We start from the raw sequence: 22,874 nt of genomic DNA on the forward strand, positions 1-22,874 counted from the left end.
AGTATCTTAACGTCTGTAGACATTAAAAGTATAAAAAAGGTTTGCCTGCTGGCACAAGAACGTTTTGTGTAGCCTACAGTAGCAAGTGCAAGTCATGTTCAATAAAGTACAAAACAACATTATTTGACTATTTGAGATCCTCCACACGTAAAAACGGTGAAGTTAAATTCAACTCATAATGAGGTTCCACAAATCTAAATTCTTGGAAGCGTGATGCCAAAATATATGCTTATATTTATTGCGATTTACCACAACGTTAAAGTAACATCTGTTCAAATGTCATATGACACCACTGCCTTGTTTTTTTTTCACCTTCTACATGAAGTCCAGTGTGGCGTTTGTAGTCAACGTATATACCCAGACAGCAAAATTAGACGTTTAATTAATGTAAAAATGACGGATTTTGCTTAGATAGGAAATGTGCGAGTTCTGACACCCCACCTCTCAAGGCCGTTGTACATCTGAAGAGGTTCTTATTGTGAAGACGAAAAACCATTATTAGTTAAAATGCAGTGCTTTTTCGTAGACTTTTCATTTCTGTGCAGCGTAGTCTCAAAGATGAGTGCATGCATGTTTTGTACGACACTTTACAACAACGCAGACACTATTCAGCTACTTGTTTGACTGTATAATATTGATTAATCCTGTTATGGCACTGTAGCCTAATCAAGCCAAGTTGACTTACAACCGACCAATACAAAACTTTGACATGAAATTGAAAGTCGTGAGTTGAAAATGGCACAAACAAAATTTAATGAAATAAGTATACATGTAGTGGATATAGCCTACACAATTACACATCTTTAAATTTTTCGGCAATATTTGCAATGGCTGTTTCAACTTAAATTCTTTTCTCGCACAAAGCCATGTTGTTGTCATTGCAAGGAACATCATTGGCTTTAAAACGTATATCAGAACTTATTCCTCCGCAGTCTTCTCTTCCTTTATAGTTGTTAGGCTCTCCACTCGCCCAATGGCCGTTTGATGATGAGACATATGAACCATCCACCCACCGCCACCGACCCTCGTGTACTTCGTCGCTAAGTCCAATCCAGAAGAAACCATCGGTTAGCATTATGTTGCTCACAGCTCTGCAAATATGCTTTTTGTTATGTTGAGAAATAAGCATGATTTTTCACGTTGTAACTAAAATATATTCCAAATGTTTATTTGGACTTCGGAAATTCTTTTTTGTGGTGGAGAAGTTCACGAGCCATCCGACATTTTGCAATGGGGTGAACGCTTTTTTCTGTGACGCATTTGCTTTCGTCAAAAAACGACTTGAACCGCTACATTGACGTAAGGTGACAATGTGGGCATATGAATCGAACCCCGGTGTCCAACATAGGAAACGAGCGCGGTGACCACCGAATCACCTCGACACTTTCTTACGTGATAATTGCTATAAATGATATATTTACGTATTCACTTCACATAGAATATAGCGCAACAAACATAACAAGAGTTTCAGCGCAATAACAAAGGGTTACTGCAACCCAGTTTTCACTTAACGCGACTCAGGAAAACTTCTTAAACTTGTCTCTGATTAAATGACAAAATTAAGTGGATTGTCAGCCTAGATTAGGCTACGACAATTTCATCAGTATAGACATTTTTAGTTTATTGTATTTACTTCAAAGCCCAATTTAATTTCACTCACACTCTTGTTCCATAATCCTTCATCATGTGCACTGCCAAATCTCCACCCATACGTTGGCAGTAATGTCTCGCATTATGCCAACTGGTTGCCTTAAAGTGAGTCTTGTACTTGTAGCCGTTAGCAGTATGGTACCAACCGTCCAAAATCACGCCACCTGAAACATTAATTTAAACCAGACTGTCATCAAAATACATCAACACGTATGCTCCAGGAAGTATGCTTAAGCAGACGACCTGGCTCTCCTACATCCAGCCGGAGATTGGCAGTCAATGGAGACTGGAGAGGAACCTAAGCCAGGACATGTCAACTATATCAACATATCTCCGGAAATGGAGGCTACAGCTCAGCAAGGCAAAGACAGTGTCGGCGGCCTTCTATCTAAACAACAAAGAAGCAAAACGTGAGATCAACATTACCACCGATGACGAACGCCTGCCCTACTGCGCCGAACCCACCTACCTCGGCATAACCCTGGACAGGTCACTCACGTACCGACGACACCTGGAGTCACTGCGCAAAAAAAATATCTGCGCGCGTTGCACTTTTGAGGCGGCTGACGGGTTCCGGCTGGGAAGCTGACGTGAAAACCCTTTGCACAGCTACCTTGGCCCTCGTCCATTTTACCGCCGAGTACTGCGCACCAGTGTGGTGCCGCAGCTTTCACACCCGCCACATTGACACCGCCATCAATGACGTACTACGCACTGTGACTGGATGCCTGCGTCCCACTCCAACTGACTGCCTTCCCATCCTTGCAGGCATCCAACCTGCTGAGCTTCGCCGTAAAGAAGCCATGATTTCTCTTGCTCGTCGCGCACTGGAACCCGACCACCTCCTCCACAGTACATTCCAGCGCCTACCTGGAGAACAGCAGCGACTGAAATCAAGACGCCCATTTGTGCCCGCCGCAATACAGCTTCTGAACAACGTTGAAGATCTTGGAATAAGTGCGGCACACTGGACGAACTACACATGGAACACGGAGTGGCAAAACAACACCTCCCGACTCCGTGATTTCCTACCCGACGTCGATCCCCACCCTCCGGGAATGTCCCTCGCAAGACTTGCTTGGGTCCGGCTTAACCGCCTACGAACCGGCGTCGGTCGCTTTCGTTCAGACATGTGCAGATGGGGCCTGGCTCTCTCACCGGGATGCGAGTGTGGTGCCACAGACCAGACAGTAGACCATGTCGTCCATGACTGCCCAATCCATCAATCTCCACATGGAACGCTTGGACTGAAGGCCCTGGATGATGAGACTGTCGAGTGGCTGATGACCTCATGCCCAAACATATAGTCCGGAAGAAAGCTCATACGATGACGAAGAAGAACGCGTCCATAACAAAATTGCAGGACTATTGATCAAAACACAATATACGTCACATGTATATCAGGCTCAAGTTCATTTTTATTGATTCAAAACTATTTGTACATTAAAATCTTTGATTTTTAAAGATGAACATTTGAAAAAGCATTAACGACAAAAACTTTCAAAAAGGACTAGTCTATGCTGGCCATATCTTGATAAAAGCGTATCAGAAACAAACCCAATAGAAGCAAAGACAATGACCCAAGTAATAGTGGTTTGTTTCAAAGTTCACTTTATTGTACCTCAATGATATCAAACCGATTGGTTGATTGATTGGTTGTTTTTGAATCTTTATCCTCGGACTGACAAAGCCTTGATAGGTTATTCCTTGTAGTTTCACATACTTGAAGAAGCTCTTGACGCAGGACCGGTTACCGAGATTGGCAGAGTGAAGTTTTCCGGTTGTTGCCAGGGAATTATTTCATTCACTAGGTGCCGCTAAATGGAGAGCAGTCCTGAAATACGTTGCTCAAGCGCACACCCCGAGAGTCGAACCAGCGCCGCTTGATCTTGAGTCGGGCGTGTAACCACTGAGCTAACGGGGCGGACAAACCAAACAACTTCACAAGGTTTTGCACTGCTTTACTTTGTTGTTGCCTTCTTTTGTGAGCTCATGGTGAGACCATAAAATCATCAACAACATATTGTTGTATGCAATTGGCATACTTACTTTCTGCGGTCGTGATGACGATCCCAACAACTATGAGGGTACACAGCAAGTTTGATAAAGAAGCCATTTTTTTTGCAGCAATCAAGCCTAAATTCATAAAATCTGAAAAATCGAATTTATGAAATTTGTCTGGTACTTTTTTCTGTGCTATAACTTATGTAAATTAGCTAGGTGGCGTTTCAGTGTCAAATCCTGCAATTTTCTTTTGTTTTTAGTGAAAAAGGCACCTCGATCAAGATGTGGCACTTCTCTAGTTTGAACGCTTCTTCCTTGTAGCTCAATCACCTTGTACCCTGATTATTATAGGAAGTGCTTTAATGTGAAGTTTTCAGCACTAACATATTTCATACACTGTACCCTACGGTTTCATCAGAATTATTTGTGTGAAGTTTTGATTATTACAAAGCCGGGTTTAATTTCAAGCTATCTTTTAATTTAATCCCACACTACTTTGATACTTTTGCGTGGTCAACAAAGAGACCAATGAATATTTTTGAGACACAACCGTTTTTATATCTTATAACTTATCTACCTAGCTCTGTCTGGTATTTTTACAACAAATTCTTCTGCTTGGTGTTTTGTATGGAAGAAAACGGAAGGAGGGCTTTATGACTAACTATATAGCATAAACTTATTTGTGCCAAAAAGATTCTCGTGACATTTTATAGACAATAGGTAGACAAATTTGATTGACAGTTTTGTCTTTCAATAAATGACCGAGAAACATGCTAAACAACTACAAGAAAACATTTAACTCAAGAGTGCCAAAGACACGTACTTTTTCCCTCCAGGAAGTCACGACAGGCATTTATTTTTTTCCTCAGCAAATTTTTAATTCTACAGGAAATTCTTTGACAAATAAGCGGTTATACGCCAGCGGTTTATGTTTCCTTTTGAGCACTTTGTGATTGTTTGTGCGTGTTGCTTGTCATTTTAACCTACCTACTGCCCTACATCTTATGGCGTGTGATAATGTGTTGTTTTGCCAATTCTCTTGTCTATTTGGGCTGAACAATTTCAAGAGCATGCTGATATGCAATGTTTTGTAGACCCCAGCTAAGAATGTTTGAATTGCGCATACTTCGGAAATTTACCTATACGCGGTGACATCAGGCAACATAAATCAATGTGACATGGGATCAATTTTGATATCGAGTTGTGTTGGGCAATGCAGAAGTTTTGTTCACAGTTTTTGCAGCTCAACTAAAGTTTTTTTTTTATGTTTTTGTTTAGTTTTTTATAGTTCATTATAATTCCTATCCAGGATTTCGTAGAAGTAAAATACGTTTAACTTCCGGTTTGTGGTAAATTGATTAATATTAAACCGTGTTGTGCTGGTAATTTTATGAAGTTCTTGCCATTGGTTTAAACATTTGGAAAGTTTCGCCAGTGGGTGCAACGGGCAAGGAAAAGTGAGGCAAACCGCCTACCCAGGCAGTTGAATGTGACAACACAACCGGCTTATGTTTCAAACCAAGAACATATCCAGTTTGTCAATCTTACTTCTTCTCTCCCCTGAAATAAATCCCCAGTTAAGTCACCGTTTGCACAGACTTCTATGTCTGGCCACCAATTGAATGGGGGACTCAGATTCACACTATGTTTGTATATTCGTCGCAGGGAACCATTCCTGAAGCGCATCTGTTCACGTCCGCACATTTGAGTCACGGCATACTGCCAACAGCGTGGTTGCGCTCACACACAAACGGGGTTCGCCTATTCATTTGACTAACAACTCGCACGGTCTTCCTTTAAATCGTCGTTCAGCTCAAGGCTTGCATAACGAAAGCATCTGCGTGAAAACGATTCCGGTTGTGCCAGACTTCACTTCAATAACTATTTTCGCTTTTGTTTATTTAGGGGAAAAATGGAATTAATATTCGGAGAAATTGGTGCGTCGTATCAATCGAACTAACTTCGTCTAATGCTGTACGTATAGGATATACCTTTTGACTACATTAGACAAGTTTTAAAATGTATGTAACCAAAACAAATGTAGAAAACTCAAGCTATAGCCTACATCTACACGTATCCACAGTCCACACGTGCTGACCTTCACCACAGACATACAAACCTAATAGTTGTTTATTTTTAAACTTACAAATGCAATTTTTGTTTAAAAGTTGATTTCATTGATCATGGGAATGAACAGTGACGATGCGGAATATGATTAACACACATATAAAACATAACTGAATAACGGCTTGCAACACAAAACATAGTATAAATAAAAGAATAAAAATACGATCGTGTTATTGTGTACCACCCCTCCCCTTACCACCCCTTGCCGTCATCTCACTTTGTAAGATTACGGCAAGCAAGGTGAACAAACGGTTTCAGATATTTACACATTGAATTACATCATTTATCCGTTGCAAAAACGAGCAAATTTGTTAACATGTTATCATGTACCGTATTTACTTAATTGTAAGCCGCGGCTTATAAAGTTTTTTTTCCATCATGTTTGCGGCTTAAATTCAAGGGCGGCTTACAACCAAAGGCGGCTTACATTTTTTCTTTTTGCCTTTTTCCTTGTCGATTTTGCCATAGATGTTTTGCCGTACTGCATTGTCTGATGCCGACAATTGTGAAGTTGTGACGTGCATTTTAAATTGTCACATGCATTTATGACGTGCATTCGAAAGAAAAAAAGGAGTTGTCAGTTTTATTTATGGTACTTAACAGTAAACAGTTTCAGCTTTGCGTGTAAACAGTATTTGCGGCTTACATTCAAGGGCGGCTTACATTAAATTTTTAACACTATCGCATGCGGCTTACAATCAAGGGCGGCTTACAATCAAGCGCGGCTTACAATCAAGTAAATACGGTATTGAGTAAAACAATGTGAGGATAAAAAATGACTCTCACGTGAGTGGAAACAGAGATGTTATAAAAGAGCAGTGACTTTGTATGAAGGTTATATACAAGACAACAAAACAATAAAAAGCACTTGAGACATACAAAAAAAAATTGAAAAATGAAGACAAGATGCAAAAGTTGGAGAGCTTCATCACTAAAGTCAGAGACAAAACTATAAAAATGACCATTAGTTATAATAGTCGCTGTTGATTCAAACACTTTACAAAAAATTAGACAACTTACTATCTATTTTACAAAAATTAGGACTTCTTTAAAGATAAATTTCCTTCTATTTTGTAGGTTGATTTGATTATTATGCATATCGCCCACGTTCAAATGACAACAACTGCTTTCAGCATAGTCCAGTATCCATATTATGCTAATAGCGGTTTGTTGATAGACCAAACCACGTACAGACCGCTACATGCTTTCTATCACAGGCTCAGGGCTGGTTGCCCTTCATCGCGGAAAATTCCATTACGTTTAGACGACTGACTGAAATTGTCAACACTTTTCTGTGAAGTTAAACAATCAAACAATAGACGACGAATGTACATTGTACAGTTACGATTATCTTTGGCGTGACGTGACCCGCTATAGTTGAGGAATCGTAAACTCTTACGAGGTAGATAGGAAACTAAAGGCATATGATTTACAACATTCTACGTTAAATTTACGTCGTTTTAGGATTCAACTTGTAGCAGTTAAACGGTGGAAGATGATGTTGAGGCATCTACACGACAAGTTGGACTATCTCCTTGAGTTGGTTGTTCCAACAACTCGCTTATACTGTTAGAATCATCTTCAGACAGCATCGTACACGTTGTTGTAACGCTTAGTTTCGGTTGTTTGTCGTCTAACTGTTGTAAAAAGTGATTGTCAGACTTGGAATTTTTTGCACCGGAGGTTCTGATTGACTTGAGGCAGTCATTAACTTCCAGCAGCAACGCATATTCGTTGGAGGGCTCTGGGTGTTGCGACTGTGGTTCGAGTTCTTCCATGTTCTCCACGTCGTCTAACAATGGCAGTACACACGAGGAAGCGTCCGTAACGGTTTTCTTATACTGAACCGCGTCAACTGTCCCAAGGTTGCGGTTTGAACTTGTTCCATCGAGGCTTGTCCCAGCTCCAACTACTTCTCGACTCAGTAAGCTAGCATATTGGGAAGTCGGTTCCTTGCATTGTTCTGCGTCACTTTCTTCCAAATCGTGGCTCGATTCTGCAGTGTTGGAAGTAGATGACAACGCAAGAAGTGATTTTTCTTCCTGCTTGTCATGAATTCCTGATTCAGCGCGGATGCTCGGTGTTGGAGTCTGCCTCGGTGTGGAACCGAAAGCGAGTGTACTGCTGCTGTTGGCGGTGTAAGTGTGGTTACGGAAGCTTACCTCAGTTTGCACATTCGATCGAAAGATCTTACGTTTGTAACGTCTGAAACAAGAGGATATCAATAAAGCGAAAAATATATCAAAAACAATGGCGAATCTCAAGTTAAAGAAGATGTGTTGGTGTTCACGCCAACTTAAATCACCTCTTTGCCACATGAATAAATTCACGATAGATATTTACAACAAAAAGAGATTGATTCGATTTTAACTTCTTAACTTTTGCTATTTAATACAATGTTAGCCCACTTACCTGCAAAAGCATATACCAAATCCGGCGCACAGGACAAACACAATGACGGCAGCTCCAACAAACGCAGCCACGAGATGGATAACAACCGGCATATCTGGAACGAAAGATTACAATTGTTTGGTAATTATACGACATAAATGTACAACTTATGAAATACAGTTTAGCATGTCATCCAATAAGTACGTTTGTAATCATAGTAGCATAAATATGTGCAACAAACTGACCTGGTTTCTTTCCTGATTCACTTTCGTTGAGTTGAATTGCGATAAATGATGTTACTTCTGGGAGAAGAGTAGTTGTTGGTCTCGGTTTTGTGGTCGTTGGAACAAAACTAAACTTCGGAGGCACCGGTTCAAGGCTGCAGCTTCTTAGCTTGGTCGTGGATCGATTTCCTCCTTTTCCCAAAGTGTCATCGTCTTCTGAGTTCGCATCATCAGGAACTGGGTCCGGACACGCGCACACATACCTCTGGGGGCCTTTCATAAGGCAGAGATGGGTGCAGCCCCCATACCCAGTCGTGGCATCGCATAGATTAGCTCCTGTTTGGCGGGATGGAGAGACAGCCTAAAGGAAATAATAATGTTGAAAAACATCTGTACAATGACCGTTGTTTCAAGGGATCTTCGATGCTGCAAACAACACTCTATCCAGTAAAGTATCATACCATGTTGATTGTTGATGCTAACTGTACTAGCCTAATACCAATTCTACGACACAGGACATAGAAGATGAAGTAAAAAAGAAAAAAACGATTGTAGAATTTATGTTGCGCAAGTGCACGTAGTTGATCATACAGTTTGGAAATTGTTTAAATACAATTGTTTTATAAAGTAAGAGGGTAAAATTCCCTAAACCGTTTTCAACCCAAAAAGAATAAGATTATCTATGATGTCAACAATCAGAAAGCTGCTGCTTTTTCAAACAGTGTAAGATCCTCCTTTTTTTTCTTGCTGAAAGAGCAGCTATATTTTTGTTGGTTCTTGTGCTTGTAAAAATACATCGTATATACAGTATAGCCTACGATATTCAAAATTTCTCATTAAAAACTTCAAGGTTTGTAGCAAGTTGTTTCGTACCTTTATACCCATGAGACCAACAATCCCCTTGATGATACTTCGCCGCTTGCTTTTCCCCAACGGCAAGACAGCAGAATGGATGTTCTTTGTTTGCCAATCGGTCCAGTACAAGGTGTCGTATAACTGTACAACATAAAATAAATTATGCATCTGCAAGCCGGTCAACCAGAGTTTGCCCGAAATACACATCTCAACTTATTTAGATCGGGGGCCGGCCTCGCAGAGTAACTATTTTTTTATGAAATTGCCTGGTATTGTTGAAGTTTGGTTCATCGCTTGTAGAAAAAATCGAGGACAAAGGTAGCGTGGAATCGGAATTGTTCGGTATTGAAACAAGATTCCGCGGGTTGCTGTCTAGCAAAATCTGTTCTTTATGCATTGATTCAATGTTTGCAAACCTTGATCAATGTAAAAAAAACTATAAATTTTGCTAGCTGGGAGACTACCAATCCGAGTGACTTCCGTCAAAGTCCAATCCAAACCTGGTCAAAGTAATAACCGATTTACATTTCTCAATAGCATACCCAAGCAATGGCAAATCCATGCGGAACAGGAGAAATCACAACTTTCCTCTTCCGGCCATTGAAGTCACAGGTTTCGATCCTACTGAGCACATGATGAGCATCCACCCAAAATATCCTCGAGTTCTGGAAGTCGATGGTCAGCCCATTTGGCCAGTGAATATGTTTCTTCACCAAGATCTAAATGCATTGAGCAATATGACAGGATGTGCACTATTATTGCATTTGCTACCGTAAAAACTTCGAGAAATGTATTGTCCTCAATGCAGAAACTAAAAAATGTGTAATTGTTTTCATTTTCAGTGCATTTTGATTTGTTAAAATCCAATTAGATTTTATTTGATACCGTATAATACAATTTAACAAACAAATTTAAGACAGAAGGTGCAAAAGTATGTTGAGTCATCAATACTTTGTAAATTTAACGTTGATAGTCGTTTGTTTTAACGTTAAAATTTTGCCAGCACAAACCTTACCTTTCGATTGGTGCCGTCGAGGTAACTTTTTTCTATCCTTGCCTTCCCTCCCCAGTCCGTCCAAAAGATAACCCCACGAGTGGGATGAACACTCAGCGCCCTGGGTTCGTCCAGCGCTTTGTCAACGATCACTTTCCTGCCATAATAGTTTAAACATGTATTCTCTTAATTGTGACGTAGCGCCTTCTACGTCATAGACTCTTGGGGGTATTTTTACTTCAAAGTCATAATTTCTTTGCTTGTACCTATTTGTTTGTGCTTTGTCATAATGTGATGAATATAGTCTAGAATTCACACGATAACAAGCACATTTGATGTGGAAGGAATTGTAGCCTTTCCTGTTTTTATTGAAAAGTCGATAAACTCGATGTAGAGTTGTAGACGGTTGATGACATTTTCAACTCTTACAAAAATATTGCAAACCCAGAAGAATTTCCTCGGTTTATGACGCCATTCTGGCATCACATTCAAACACATAGCGCTAACCTGCTGCTGCCATCAAGCCTGGACACACTGATGGTATTCGGTCCAGAGTCCGTCCAGTACAAGTTGTCGGCTATCCAGTCCACAGCCAATCCGTCTACTGTCTTTAAGTTTTTCGAAATAATTGTATGAACGTTGCTTCCGTTCAAGTTAGCCCGCTTTATAACGTCAAGATAGACATCGGAAAAGAAAAGAAGCTGAAAAAAGTACAATATGAATCAGGAAGGTGCATTGAACTTCATGAGAATAAAAGTCTTGTTGAATAACTAACTATTCAGTTTGTTTTTGGAAAGGATAACAACGTTTCCTCACGTTCTCAGAATCTTCTCGTTTTGTGTCACTTCGATCGCTGAAAGAGCTTAAAGTTTATTCACCATTGGCCATTGCGCGTTTCCGGGTTTATTTCTTCATTGGTGAAACGTTTTACAGTTAACTGAGAATACCGTTTTTTTTTTTTTTTTAATTTCAGTCGTCAAACTATCATTAAACGACCGCATCACACTGACGTTGTCCAAACGTATATTTTACTTACTTGTTTTCCATAGTGATAATCCAGGGCAATGGCATTTTCAAGGCTGCCAACTGGAAGTTCGACGAAGTTAGATTGATCAGCTTCCAAAGATGCTCTTCTAATAGAGAGCCGAGTTGTGAAGAGCAGATATTCCCTCGGGAGATTAGAACACGTTTTGCCGTCTGCTTGTATTCGGATCCCCGTAGGACAAGCACATGCATAACCGAGATCCAGCGTCGGACTCCGCAGGCACAAATCAGAGCAACCGCCATTGTTGTCACCGCATCTGAGGATAAAAGAGTTTTTGCCAACTCAAGTATAACTTGAACTCTTGTTCAAATTAACACGCTTGTCGTTTAGTTTGAAAGTTGTTTAAGACCTATTAATCTGCTTTAAAAGTCAAGAACTCCTTCATCCCAATAGCGCTGTAGGACTGGGTGTTTACACGTTCTAAATCATTGCTAAACGTGTCATTTCGTTAAACAAAGTAGCCAAAAATAGAAAAGCAGCAGACAAGAAACTAATCCAATGCGAGTGAATATAGTTTAAACACAAATAACCGACCTGCTGTTGTGCCCTTCCTCCATCGACACGGCTTTTATTCCCATCATGCTGAGCATGTTCTCTCGGATGGTTTTCACCTGAGTAAAGTTGTGGAGGTTCATTCGTTCTATGTTTCGAGTTTGCCAGTCAGTCCAGTACAGGAAGCCGTCTAAGCTGGCCAGACTATAAGGATGCGGAACAGAAGAGTGGATCGTCTCCCTGTTCCCTCCGAGAAGATCTGAACGCTCGATTTTCTGGAAAGCATTAAGCAAGAATGTTGTTTCGTGCATTCATGTTATTTGTTAATTACTTTATTAAAAAAAAAAATTATTTTACGTTTTTACATGTGCCAGCTGAAGATCCAACTATCACAGTGAAATCAGTTCTAAATAAACTCTGCTAAGAGGGTAAATCGTTGTGCAAATGTCAGGAGAAAATGAACATTGAAAGTTAACTGGTCTAAAGATTCAAAGCAAGGGACTTCAACGTCTACTTTCGACAACATAGAAAGGTTACATGAAGATAGAACAATATGGCAAACCATAAGTACAAGTAGGTAACTCTTGCAGCGGAGGGTACCAGCGCTTGATTGTTAGCAATAGAAACTCACAAGCTTTAGCTTGGCAGCAAAGGTCATTTTTACATCGTTTCAACGTTGTCAGTTTTGTATTGTATGTACCTCATGTTGGGCATCTCCCCATATGATCCAGCCTGAGTAGTGATCAATAGTGATCCCATTGGGCCATATTAGGCCACTTGAAATGATGACAGATCTGTTACTACCATCCATACCAGCTCGTTCTATCTTAGCAGTTGGGCTGCTTCCCCAGTCGGTCCAATACATGTAACTAAAAAGATAAAGAATCGGATTGAACAGATTCCATCTGTAACGTTTGAGCAGCAGAACATCAAACACGTCCAAAATTAACATATTTTCCCAAAAAAAACTTTGCAGGCCTGACCTGGAGACACAAACAGCAGCAGATGGGTATAAAGATATGCTTCCTAGTTTTCAAGAGAGCAGTAACAGTGGGAAATAGCTTCTGAAGTTACGATTGGCTGCTATGGGAAACCCGAAAAGTTACACACGGATATTACTTTATCATCATCATCATTACGTTCCTTCCTCGTATTGAGGGTTGGATACAATGCGCCATTGTTCTCGACCATGAGCTGTTTGTACTGCATTTTCATAACTTAATTTTGTCCATTTAGTGATGTTTGATGTCCAAATCATTCTTGGTCTACCTTTGTTTCTTTTACCGTTTATCTTCCCTTCTATTAATGATCTTTGTAACGAGTTTTGCCCTATTGTGTGTCCAAAATACTTTAATTTTCTTTTTTTGACTATTTGTAATAGAATTTTGCTTGAATTAAATTTGGATAATACTTCATCGTTAGTGATCTTTTGTTTCCATGAAATTTTTAACATTTGCCTGTATGACCAGAGCTCGAAGGCATCGATCCGTTTTTCCATTTTTTGTGACACTGTCCTAGTTTCAGAGTTGTATAAAAGGGTTGACCAGACATAGCATTTTAATATTTGTTGACGAATTGATAAATTTAAACTTTGATTGATTAAAACATTTTTCATTTTTCCAAATATAGTTCTTGCAATTTCTATCCGTCTTAGAATTTCATGTTCACACCTCCCATCTTCAGTTATTAAATGTCCAAGATAAGAAAAAGATTTAACTTTTTGTATATTTTGATTGTCAATTATAATTTGGAGTACTGGAGTGTCTGGTGATTTTGAGATTATCATTGATTTAGTCTTTTTAGCATTAATTTTCATATTAAATTCTTTTCCAATTAATGGTTCCATTTATTACTTTAACTGTGCTATAAATGGACAAAAAAGCAATGTCACAAAATTTTGTTCATTGTTTTTATGTTTGAATAAAACTGATGTTAAATCCATTACTTCGCTTTTAGTCCGAATCTAAACTTACCCAATAGAATAGTGAAGAGCAATAGCACGAGGGGAATCAAGGTTCTTGCTAATTAAAATTCGTCTGCAATTCCCGTCCAAGGTTGATACAGAAATTGCGTTTCTACCATCGTCTGTTGAAGCACAGAGTACAGGAACATATTAGGGGTTATGAACATATAAGATGTGCAGGGGTGATATTCTTTGCTGGTATTATTAAAAAATAAAATAAACCCCGAGGTTTGCAGTCGATGAAGTTTCTAGATTACTCAAAGGTTGCATTTCCCTCCGTTCAATCAATGCAGCAGAAAATCTATTGTCTTGGCTGGTGAGACCAAAGATCTTCGTTCCCAGAGACTGAACAAGTTTTTACTCAATTCCAGACATTCAAGCTAAATTTCACAAATTTAATGCTTATTTAAAACAAAGCTATAGGCTAGGCTAGGCCGTCCATAGAAAACGTCAAACTTTTAAAATGAAACCGACTTGATTAAACCAGCACAAACCTGTCCAGTAGAGTAACCGGCCGATGACGTCAACGGCTAAACCATCAACTGTGTCCAATCCTGAACCAATGACAATCTCCTCTGCGCCTGGCTGGGTGGACAAGGAAGTTCGAGAAATTGTCCGCGACCCGATGTCGGACCAATACAAGTTATCTAAGATTTTAAGCTCATATTAATACATGAACATCAAATAATCAGAACAAACGATTCAATGCCTGCAGCAATCATTCATTTCTGGGCATCACATCAGGTGTGTTTGCACTTCGGAAGAACGAGCAGTAGACTACGTCAAATCAGGACAATTTGATGATGCAGCGAGCTTACACGTGTCAATGCAATTATAAAAAATTCAACACGTTTATCATTGGTTCTATTTGAAAAAGATAATGAAGAAGACACCTTCGGGGGCGGCGAAAGCTTTGTCAACAAGTTGTAAGTACAAGTTTCCGAACTTGGCTCATCTCATTTACTTGCCACGTTTAATCATTCGGTTGCTTCCTAAACGAAGGACCTTTGTGTAACTTTTCATTTTCAATGACATCGAGATACCGGAACAGAGGTTAAGAGACGCAAGCGTCTAATTCACCACATGTTCATCATAGAATTGACAACAATGCATCACAAGTTTTCTCACCCTCAATTGGATCGACGGCCACATCCACAACGTTGGTCATGTAAGTGTCGATGTTCAGCTTGACATCTGCTGAGTAATCAACGTCCAATGATATGACCCGAATGTCCGCTCGACGCGCCACTGCGAGAAACCTGAAGAGTTGGGACACCTTGTTAAGTGTTTGGTTCTACTAGAAAACTATCGTTGAAAAATGTCACTTTCAACGCGACACCACTCACTTTTTCATTTCAGTGTTGCAATTTCGTTTATCCGGTCCAAGAGTGAGGCCACTTGGACAAGCACAGGTGTACGGGACGGTCATTCTGTCCGTTATGTTACTTTGGTTGGGGTTAGGCGCAAGTAAACACAAATGAGAGCATTCTCCATTGCGCCTGGTGCAAGGATTGAGTGACTTCGGTCTGGCATTGTGGAAATATCGAATGTCCATCAGGTAGGGCAAGTCTTTGCGTAACACTCCGCGGTTGAGACCTGAAAAAGTTTGACATTTTGTCAACTCTTGATCTGTACAAAAACGTTTCCATTCCTACTTGCAGATTTCAAAGTGCTCTTATTAGCCGCTGGTAAGTATGTTGTTAACACAGTAGAACTAACCTATAGTGATATCTGAAGGAACCTTGGAAAAAATATCACTATAGCCGAATTCTACTATTGATATAGTCCTATAATAAAGTTTATTCTTTAAGACAGTTATGCAAAACATAGCGGTCATTTACTATGCAAAGGTAACGTCGAAAAATATTGTATTGATGCAAAATCAACAACATTATGAAACGAAGCCTTATGAATTCAACTATACCTGTTGATTTATCAGCATAGTTAATGCTTTGTGAATTCCAGTCAGTCCAATAGATTTTATTATCATCCATTGTGATTCCAAATGGGTGAGGAAGATTTCCTTCAACGAGAATTCGTCTTCCTCTGCCTTCCAAGTCACAAAATTCAATTACTTTCTTCCCTGCATCCACCCAGTAAAGCCTAGAGCAAAATAAAAATTCAATGGCATGATAGCTTTGGGCGTATTTTATAAAAAAAACACTGTGGACAAAACCATCAGAATTGAAGATTTAAAGATACACTGCAATCAAAGCTAACTTTTTCTTGATAAAATCGTAGGCTATTGATTGAATTGAAATTTATGTCGTTAACTATAGGTAACATATCGTTTAAGGCGACAATCAGCAAAACATAATATCTCACTAATTCGATATTTATTTAACAAAACCTATGTCACCACCGACAGTACCTTCCCATAGTGTGGTCCAGCGTGATTCCATTGGGCCACATTAGGTCTGTTGATACGATGGCCGTTCTGTTAGATCCGTCCATTCCAGCCCGCTCTATCTTCGGCTTTCTACCCCAATCGGTCCAAAACATGTGACTGCAGAATGAGATTTTGTTGACAACCGCTCTTTATGATCTCAATACTAATTCTTACATTTCCTTCAGAAAATCAAAAGTAAACCTTTCGTAAAAAGCTTAACGTACCCAGTCTTCGGGTGGACAAATATTGCTCTTGGGCGGTCTAATCCGGTCCAAACCAGGACACACCGCATAGAACCATCCAGCATTGATACTTCAATCCGGTTTATTCCAGAATCGGTCCAGTACATTTTGTTGGTTACCCAGTCGATGGCTATGCCAGCTGGTGAATCAAGACTGCTGCTGACCAAGACCTACAAAAAAATTACGTAAAATATTTATTATGTGATTGAAAACAAAATGAACAGTTGATGAAATAACTTTGACATAACATAATTATAGAAAAACTTGTAAAAAAAATCTAGCTTACTTTCTGATTGCTTCCATCCCATTCTGATCGACTAATTGTATCCAAAGCTACGTCTGACCAGTAAATGTATCCCGGATGGCCGCTGTGCCAGTCCAAAGCCACAGCATTCTTGAGGTTTTCAAGCGGGAGCACAATATCTGCTCTCTCGTCTCCATCGAAGGATATCCTCCTAACATGGATCATTTCAATCAAATTCAATCACCATGGTTAAAAAATGTACTCGAATTACACTATAAAAACCTCGTTGCAAGTTTTAGAATATACTTTGGCTCAGTACTTGTTTGAAAATTAAAAACTTTGTAGTGTAAAGAAAATGTGCGCTTCAAACGATGTATCCAGCAAGATTGTTTCTAAATGTATTCCGTAAGTTTCAAAGTCGGTTTACCTGATATCATTTTTTCGGGTGAAGACAAGAAATCGTTCAATATCTTCCGCACAGTGAGTTGTGTTGACCCGACGAAAACCTGTAGGGCACGCGCAAGTGCAGCCGTCTGGTCTTGGAAGGCTCAGGTGGCTACAGTTGGAGCCCGAGCACTTGTTCACACCTGTGATAAGAAAACGTGATTAGCAATATCCGTCCAGTTTGCATTGATTCAACGTCGGCACACATTGAATCAATGCAATGAGGGCGAATTTAATTAGTTAGAATTTTTTTTATAGTTTTGATTGCTTGTAATGACTTGCTTTTTAGTACTCATAATACTAATAGTTACTTGACATCTAAAGGAATAAAAAATTACTACATATTGCAGTTCAATTTTTCAGTTTATCTTGTTGGTTACTTACCTTTAGGTTGCCGTAAAGGATGGTATGTTCGGATGTCCATGGGAAAATGAAGTCGCTTGCTGATAGTTTTGACTCCATTCCCAGTGAATTTATTTGCACTATTAACGCTTTTTGTCTGCCAATCTGTCCAATAAACTTTATCTTCGAATATCGTGATTCCAAATGGATGAGGTAACCCTGCAAAGAACATTTTGTGTGACAAAAGGAAATGTCGGTGAATTGAATTTGCCATAAGATTTTGTTGTTGTAACATAGAAGGTTCTTAGAGATCTCCCCTTAATTAATTTGTAAATTTCAAGAAACATATTATGACTTTTTTCCCCTTTAGGCTATATTTTATTTGATCATGATCAAAGTGTTGATTAACGTTTGCGTTTTGCTACTTCTACCCATTTCCAGAACTGGCCTATGTTATGGCATGTAAGGTATACCGTTTGGTGTGGCAGTCAGAGATAAAAAAATACAACGTAATGAAATTAGTTTTATTTTGAAACAATTCTTCAAGTTGAAAATTGCAAAAACTGATAAGTCACATGGTGCTTTTTTCAATCAAAAATAATCGTTCTTAAAGAAGAAATGGCTATGTTTTCTAAAAATTATCAACTGTTCAATTTCATTGTAACAATCAACAGGTTGTAAACGTTGTTTTGATGAAAAAGGAACATCATTTTGTAGGCTAATTATCAAGTCTTGTTTAGAACAACTTTCATCCATCATCGATTTCGCTTCAAGAACCCTGGTCTTCCCGAAACATCAGGGATCAATCCAACATTGATTAAGAATAACTAAATAAAATACTAATCCTATTCAAATTTGATTTTCAACTACTTTACAAACCTAACAATAAGCTAATATTTTGTTAAAGAAAATGCCTGAAGTCGGTACACATAGCCTACCTCGGCTGACAACAGCTCGCCTGTGACCACCGTCTAGGTTGGCGGTTTCGATGATGTGAAATTTGGCATCAGACCAGTAAATGTGATTGTTCGTGTAGTCGATGGTAAGTCCATTCGGCCAATACACGTTTCTCGATGCCACTGACCGTCGCATCGATCCGTCCATAGCTGCACTTTCAAGACACGGTGTGTTCCCCCAGTCCGTCCAGAACATCAGGCTGAATAAGTAATTGAAAAGTTTATCACAGCCCAGGCAAACACCCATACTACAGTTTTTTCTCAGTCAACATGAATTCTTCAAAATATTTTGGTAAGGTCGTAGTCTTGTTAGTAAACGTCGCAAGTTGTCTCATTTGGTAGTTTGTAAAAAGTGATAAATACAATATTGTGCACTTTCAGACATAAAACAAAAACTTTAGCCAGAGAAACTGATATTTCTCACGTTTTAACATTGACCATCACCAAATATTACACCAAGCTATAGTCTCTAAGACTCGCCTTTTCAAAGGATGGAGAGCGAGTGCTCTTGGTTTTTGTAAGTTTTCCCAGATGACCACCTTCCTGTTGCCTCCATCCAGATGAGCAACTTCTATCCTGGACGTGCGTGAATCCGTCCAATAGAGAAGATTGTGAATCCAATCCACAGCGACTCCTCCTAAACAAGTGGAAAAACATGAGATCAATAAATAAAATGCCGGAAGCGAAAGTTTTCAATTTTAATTGTCACTAGACGTTGAAACAATGTAAACATAATGACTTTTGCTAGTTGAAAAATGTGTTGTCGGTTTCTTGAGCATAATCCGATATTCTGACGTTTGAAGTCAAACAATTTCGGCGTTCCAACTGTCCAAGGCCAGTTTGTCAATGGCATTGGCTCGCTAAAACTATCATTTTTTTTATCGCAAACGATTCATTTATTTTGCACACCGTTGATGCCATCAAGACAGTTGAACAATTTCGTAAGTAGCATTATCGAAATGTCTAACACTAATCTTGCAGAGCGGAAGTACAAGCAATATAACACCAGTACTCGGAGAGAGCTCAGTACGTTTAACGTGCACTTTCAGTACGTTTAGAGTATTTTGTGCACTTTTAAAAAATGTTCTGCACCTTAATTTTGCTCTAAGCACAATAAAGCTGTTAAAGCACCTATCAGAAAGGACTTAACCTCGGGTTAACCTTAAAACACAAACCACGAGGTTACCTTAAATTAACAGCAATGTGTTTTTGTTATTGAATCGGTGAAATGTAAATGAACTGCGTTTGACTAAAGATGTCGTTTTTTCGGCTCATTACTTCAAGTGAGAAACGGACAAAAATTTATCTCCAGCTTAAAGTTGAAGTGCAAGATATTCAGTTTAGTTCAGTAGGTATTTGAAAGTATTTTTGCAAATGAGTGCCCAGATGTTTTTTGTTGATTTAACGTTGGTGTACGTATGGTGAATGTAAGGCTGTTGACGTTTGTCAAAATTTTACATGTCATCACTCAAGGATTTGCTGGTCGATTTGAAAAATGAAAAAAAACTATGACTTACCGCACGCAAGAAGCCAATCTAAAATCTGCCCTTTATCTTAACCTTGCCTCAATGTCACTTGACAACTATTTGACGAAAAACTAAAACAAATTCAGCTGTGACAGAGTTTAGATACGCTTCGTGCAAGCAATCTTAAACACTTGACTGCCAGACTTTCTGTATATCGACGTCAGTTCAACTACTAAGCACGTTGAATCAATGCGTGAACAGGAAATTTAAGTCCAATGTCTTGAAAATTGAAAAAAAATGCAGCTAACTATAGCGCTGTCACCGATGAAAAGTGAAATATGTCTTAGCGTGAGCAGGATCGTTTGTTAAGCTGCGTGTTTGACATGATTTCAGCAATTTCGAAAGAGTAAGAATCTTGACCCTGGTCGGAAAACAACCACATAAGAAGTTGACAACTTCTCTCAAAGTCCTAATGCTGTGCGTCTAGTGTTGGCTGAGAATGCATTTGTGTTTATTAAACTAAAGCTATTTGCAGATTCCCGAAGCAGCCAGAACAAAGCATACAAAAAGGCTTTTCCACTCCAAGAATAAAATTGTTCGAACGGTTAACGTTAGAAGAGAGGCATGCCAACAATTTAAGATATACTGTATATCAATTTAGACATCTATATTACTCCCTTCTATGACGTAACAGTACGTGATCTAAGAGGGGGTTCCCATAGTTGACAGTTGACACCAAGCACCGTGGGAATTAAAGATAAGGTTTTCATTGTATCAAGTCTTGGCACGTGTAAGAGTAGAGTGGTCTATTCCTTTTTCTCCACGACCTTTCCTTCATCAACAAAGCCCACCCATTTTTTTACACTCCGGCCGAAGAGAGCGGCGTTTTTTTTCACAACCAGCTTAAGCCGGAGTCGAACCAGATTCGTATGACCAGAAAGAGACACTTTATCTGCTGCGTCATCCCAATGCAGATGAGATTTCGATATAACTTCATTAGAAAAATTCATATCTTTAGCGTAAAGACTACCTTATGTTCAAGCAAACTGGAAATTTAAGAAACTTTCAAAATGTTTAACATTGGCTCGGGGAAATGGTTTGGAATTTACTGCGCATAGTATTTCTCAATGTCACTCATAACCCCGTTAGCCAAAAAGGTCTGCAAACGTTGAATCAATGTAAAAAGAACTGATTTACTGGCTGGGATATTCCCGGTTGTTCAATGAACTAGCGCACCACAAAACAAAGAATGGCAACGAAGGAAACAACGAGGTAGTAAAACTGTTTATGGCACATCGTATATCAACTACAACCTGCGTAATGACGATCTGTTATTTGAAAATACGGCCATTGAATCCTATTACAATTTTAATTACCTGGAAATTTATGTAAACAAAGAACGTAATTACGTTCTAGGAAACAATTTCGTATCAGTATAAAAAGTTGGTGCGATTGTGTTCGTTTTACGAGTTTCTCACCTGGGCTCTCTAGGCCTGACGAAACAACTTCTTGGATTTCACTTCCGTTTAAGTTTGATCTCATTATTCTGTCCAATGTTACATCGCTCCAGAAAACAAGGCCCTTTTCTATGTGGTAATCTGTGAAAAAAAAATCATAAAATAACTCATTTGAGTAAAAACTAACTAGAACACGCACACAACGCAATCAAAGAAAACATTCGTGGAAATGATTACAGCTTTATGAGGTATGAGAGGGGTTCCACCCGCACCCGGAATCTAGCACTTGCAATTACAATTGCTTTTGCAGACAGACATAAACAGTTTATTTCATTACAACAACAAACAGCGCACTTTGAAAAGAGCCGACAAGTGGCCTGCAAACCAAAGTATGTCTAAAGTACGTGTGTTGTCACTGTTGAGACAACACCCTAATGTCAACATATCTATTCCCATTTATTGACAATTCTGTTTTATTTTTAGAACTGAAATGAAATTAGCTACTTTTAATATGATAGCGTGGTTAAGCTGACGACGGATGTAGGATTTTCTAGAGGAAGAAACGAGCTCATAGCAAATTGAGTTGAATGTTTTTTTGTTTTCCCCAAAACAGTGAAATTTAGTACATTTTACTAACTTGGGAAAAGTTATTAAGCTTGTTATCATGAGTTTGTGCTAAAAGTGAAAACATCTGAGCGATGTTTGTAGACGGGAAGTTGTGGATTTTAAACACTGACAAATATAGATTAACTTTCAAATCATTAAAGTGCCACAGTAAGCAATGGCCCACCCCAGTATGCTTCGAAATTTATCATATAATTTGTCTGCTTCAAAATTGTTCTTCAAAAGTCAAACGGATTAAAATCTTGACAAGCGATACCTTCAACTTCAAAGAGCAAAAAAAGCAATATACAAAACCCAGTAAACTACCAATAATACGCAAATGTCAGCCATATTGTGTTGCAAGGATGCGATGTTTGCGCAGCTTGCAGCAATCGCATGAATCACTCAAAGTAATCCTTCGTTGTGGGGGTGCCGATATGTTTATAACACTCTATGTTCGCAGTAAAGAGCAATGCCAAAACCGTCCTATCAAAACTTTGGTGGGTTTGAAACTGATTGATGTATGCATGAGACCACAATATATATTTTCGTTTTTTTCTTATGTAACTCCATATGGATATGTGCATATCTGAACCAAATAAATAAATAAAAATCCATTAATTACGCGTCGAAAATGGGAAAACAGGTATTGACCAGGGTATTCCGATTGCAGATAAGTCAAAAACTTGGCAAATAACAATACAAAGCATGCTTATCGACAACCATTGCGCTATATCTACCCATTGTGTGAAATCTATGCCCAAAACCTTTAACCAAACACATGCAATGCCCCTATTGAGCGTGACGTTTTTTGGTGAATGTAGCCTATACATGATCACACACAACAAAAGACTACCACATCAAGTGAATCATATCTAGGGAACAATGTTTTAGTACACTTTAAACCAAGGAATATATCCAGTAGAACTCTAACAACAACACGCTGGGCAAACAAAAATAGGTAAAAAGGCGTGAAAAATCATGTG

At 39.1% G+C, this 22,874-nt stretch overlaps 2 protein-coding genes across 2 annotated transcripts in view; both read right to left on the bottom strand.

Annotated features, from left to right (window-relative positions):
* Positions 1-613: 613 nt before the first annotated feature.
* LOC145775579 (perlucin-like protein) lies at positions 614-3,797 on the bottom strand. Its single transcript, XM_082586886.1, has 3 exons — positions 3,700-3,797; positions 1,661-1,814; positions 614-1,091 (listed from the first exon to the last, which is right to left on the bottom strand). Exons 1-3 carry the CDS (start codon positions 3,794-3,796, stop codon positions 842-844), a joined length of 501 nt encoding a protein of 166 aa, XP_082443012.1. The 5' UTR covers position 3,797; the 3' UTR covers positions 614-841.
* Positions 3,798-5,768: 1,971 nt separating this feature from the next.
* Positions 5,769-22,874, bottom strand: part of LOC145775272 (low-density lipoprotein receptor-related protein 4-like) — a 51,139-nt gene continuing 34,033 nt past the window's right edge. The window contains exons 13-35 of the mRNA XM_082586530.1: positions 21,307-21,426; positions 18,843-18,999; positions 18,345-18,562; positions 17,449-17,625; positions 17,048-17,207; positions 16,663-16,831; positions 16,359-16,546; positions 16,117-16,251; positions 15,670-15,848; positions 15,092-15,341; positions 14,874-15,004; positions 14,240-14,392; positions 13,756-13,867; positions 12,483-12,651; positions 11,825-12,057; positions 11,282-11,546; positions 10,753-10,946; positions 10,267-10,402; positions 9,794-9,970; positions 9,270-9,392; positions 8,418-8,757; positions 8,194-8,287; positions 5,769-7,986 (exon numbers count right to left, since the gene is read on the bottom strand). Coding sequence (XP_082442656.1) covers positions 7,263-7,986; positions 8,194-8,287; positions 8,418-8,757; positions 9,270-9,392; positions 9,794-9,970; positions 10,267-10,402; positions 10,753-10,946; positions 11,282-11,546; positions 11,825-12,057; positions 12,483-12,651; positions 13,756-13,867; positions 14,240-14,392; positions 14,874-15,004; positions 15,092-15,341; positions 15,670-15,848; positions 16,117-16,251; positions 16,359-16,546; positions 16,663-16,831; positions 17,048-17,207; positions 17,449-17,625; positions 18,345-18,562; positions 18,843-18,999; positions 21,307-21,426 — 4,604 coding nt within the window. The 3' untranslated portion in view covers positions 5,769-7,262. The remainder of the gene's footprint in view (positions 7,987-8,193; positions 8,288-8,417; positions 8,758-9,269; positions 9,393-9,793; positions 9,971-10,266; positions 10,403-10,752; positions 10,947-11,281; positions 11,547-11,824; positions 12,058-12,482; positions 12,652-13,755; positions 13,868-14,239; positions 14,393-14,873; positions 15,005-15,091; positions 15,342-15,669; positions 15,849-16,116; positions 16,252-16,358; positions 16,547-16,662; positions 16,832-17,047; positions 17,208-17,448; positions 17,626-18,344; positions 18,563-18,842; positions 19,000-21,306; positions 21,427-22,874) is intronic.

The sequence above is a fragment of the Aplidium turbinatum genome, chromosome 8 (assembly GCF_918807975.1).
Source record: "Aplidium turbinatum chromosome 8, kaAplTurb1.1, whole genome shotgun sequence".
NCBI lineage: Eukaryota > Metazoa > Chordata > Ascidiacea > Aplousobranchia > Polyclinidae > Aplidium > Aplidium turbinatum.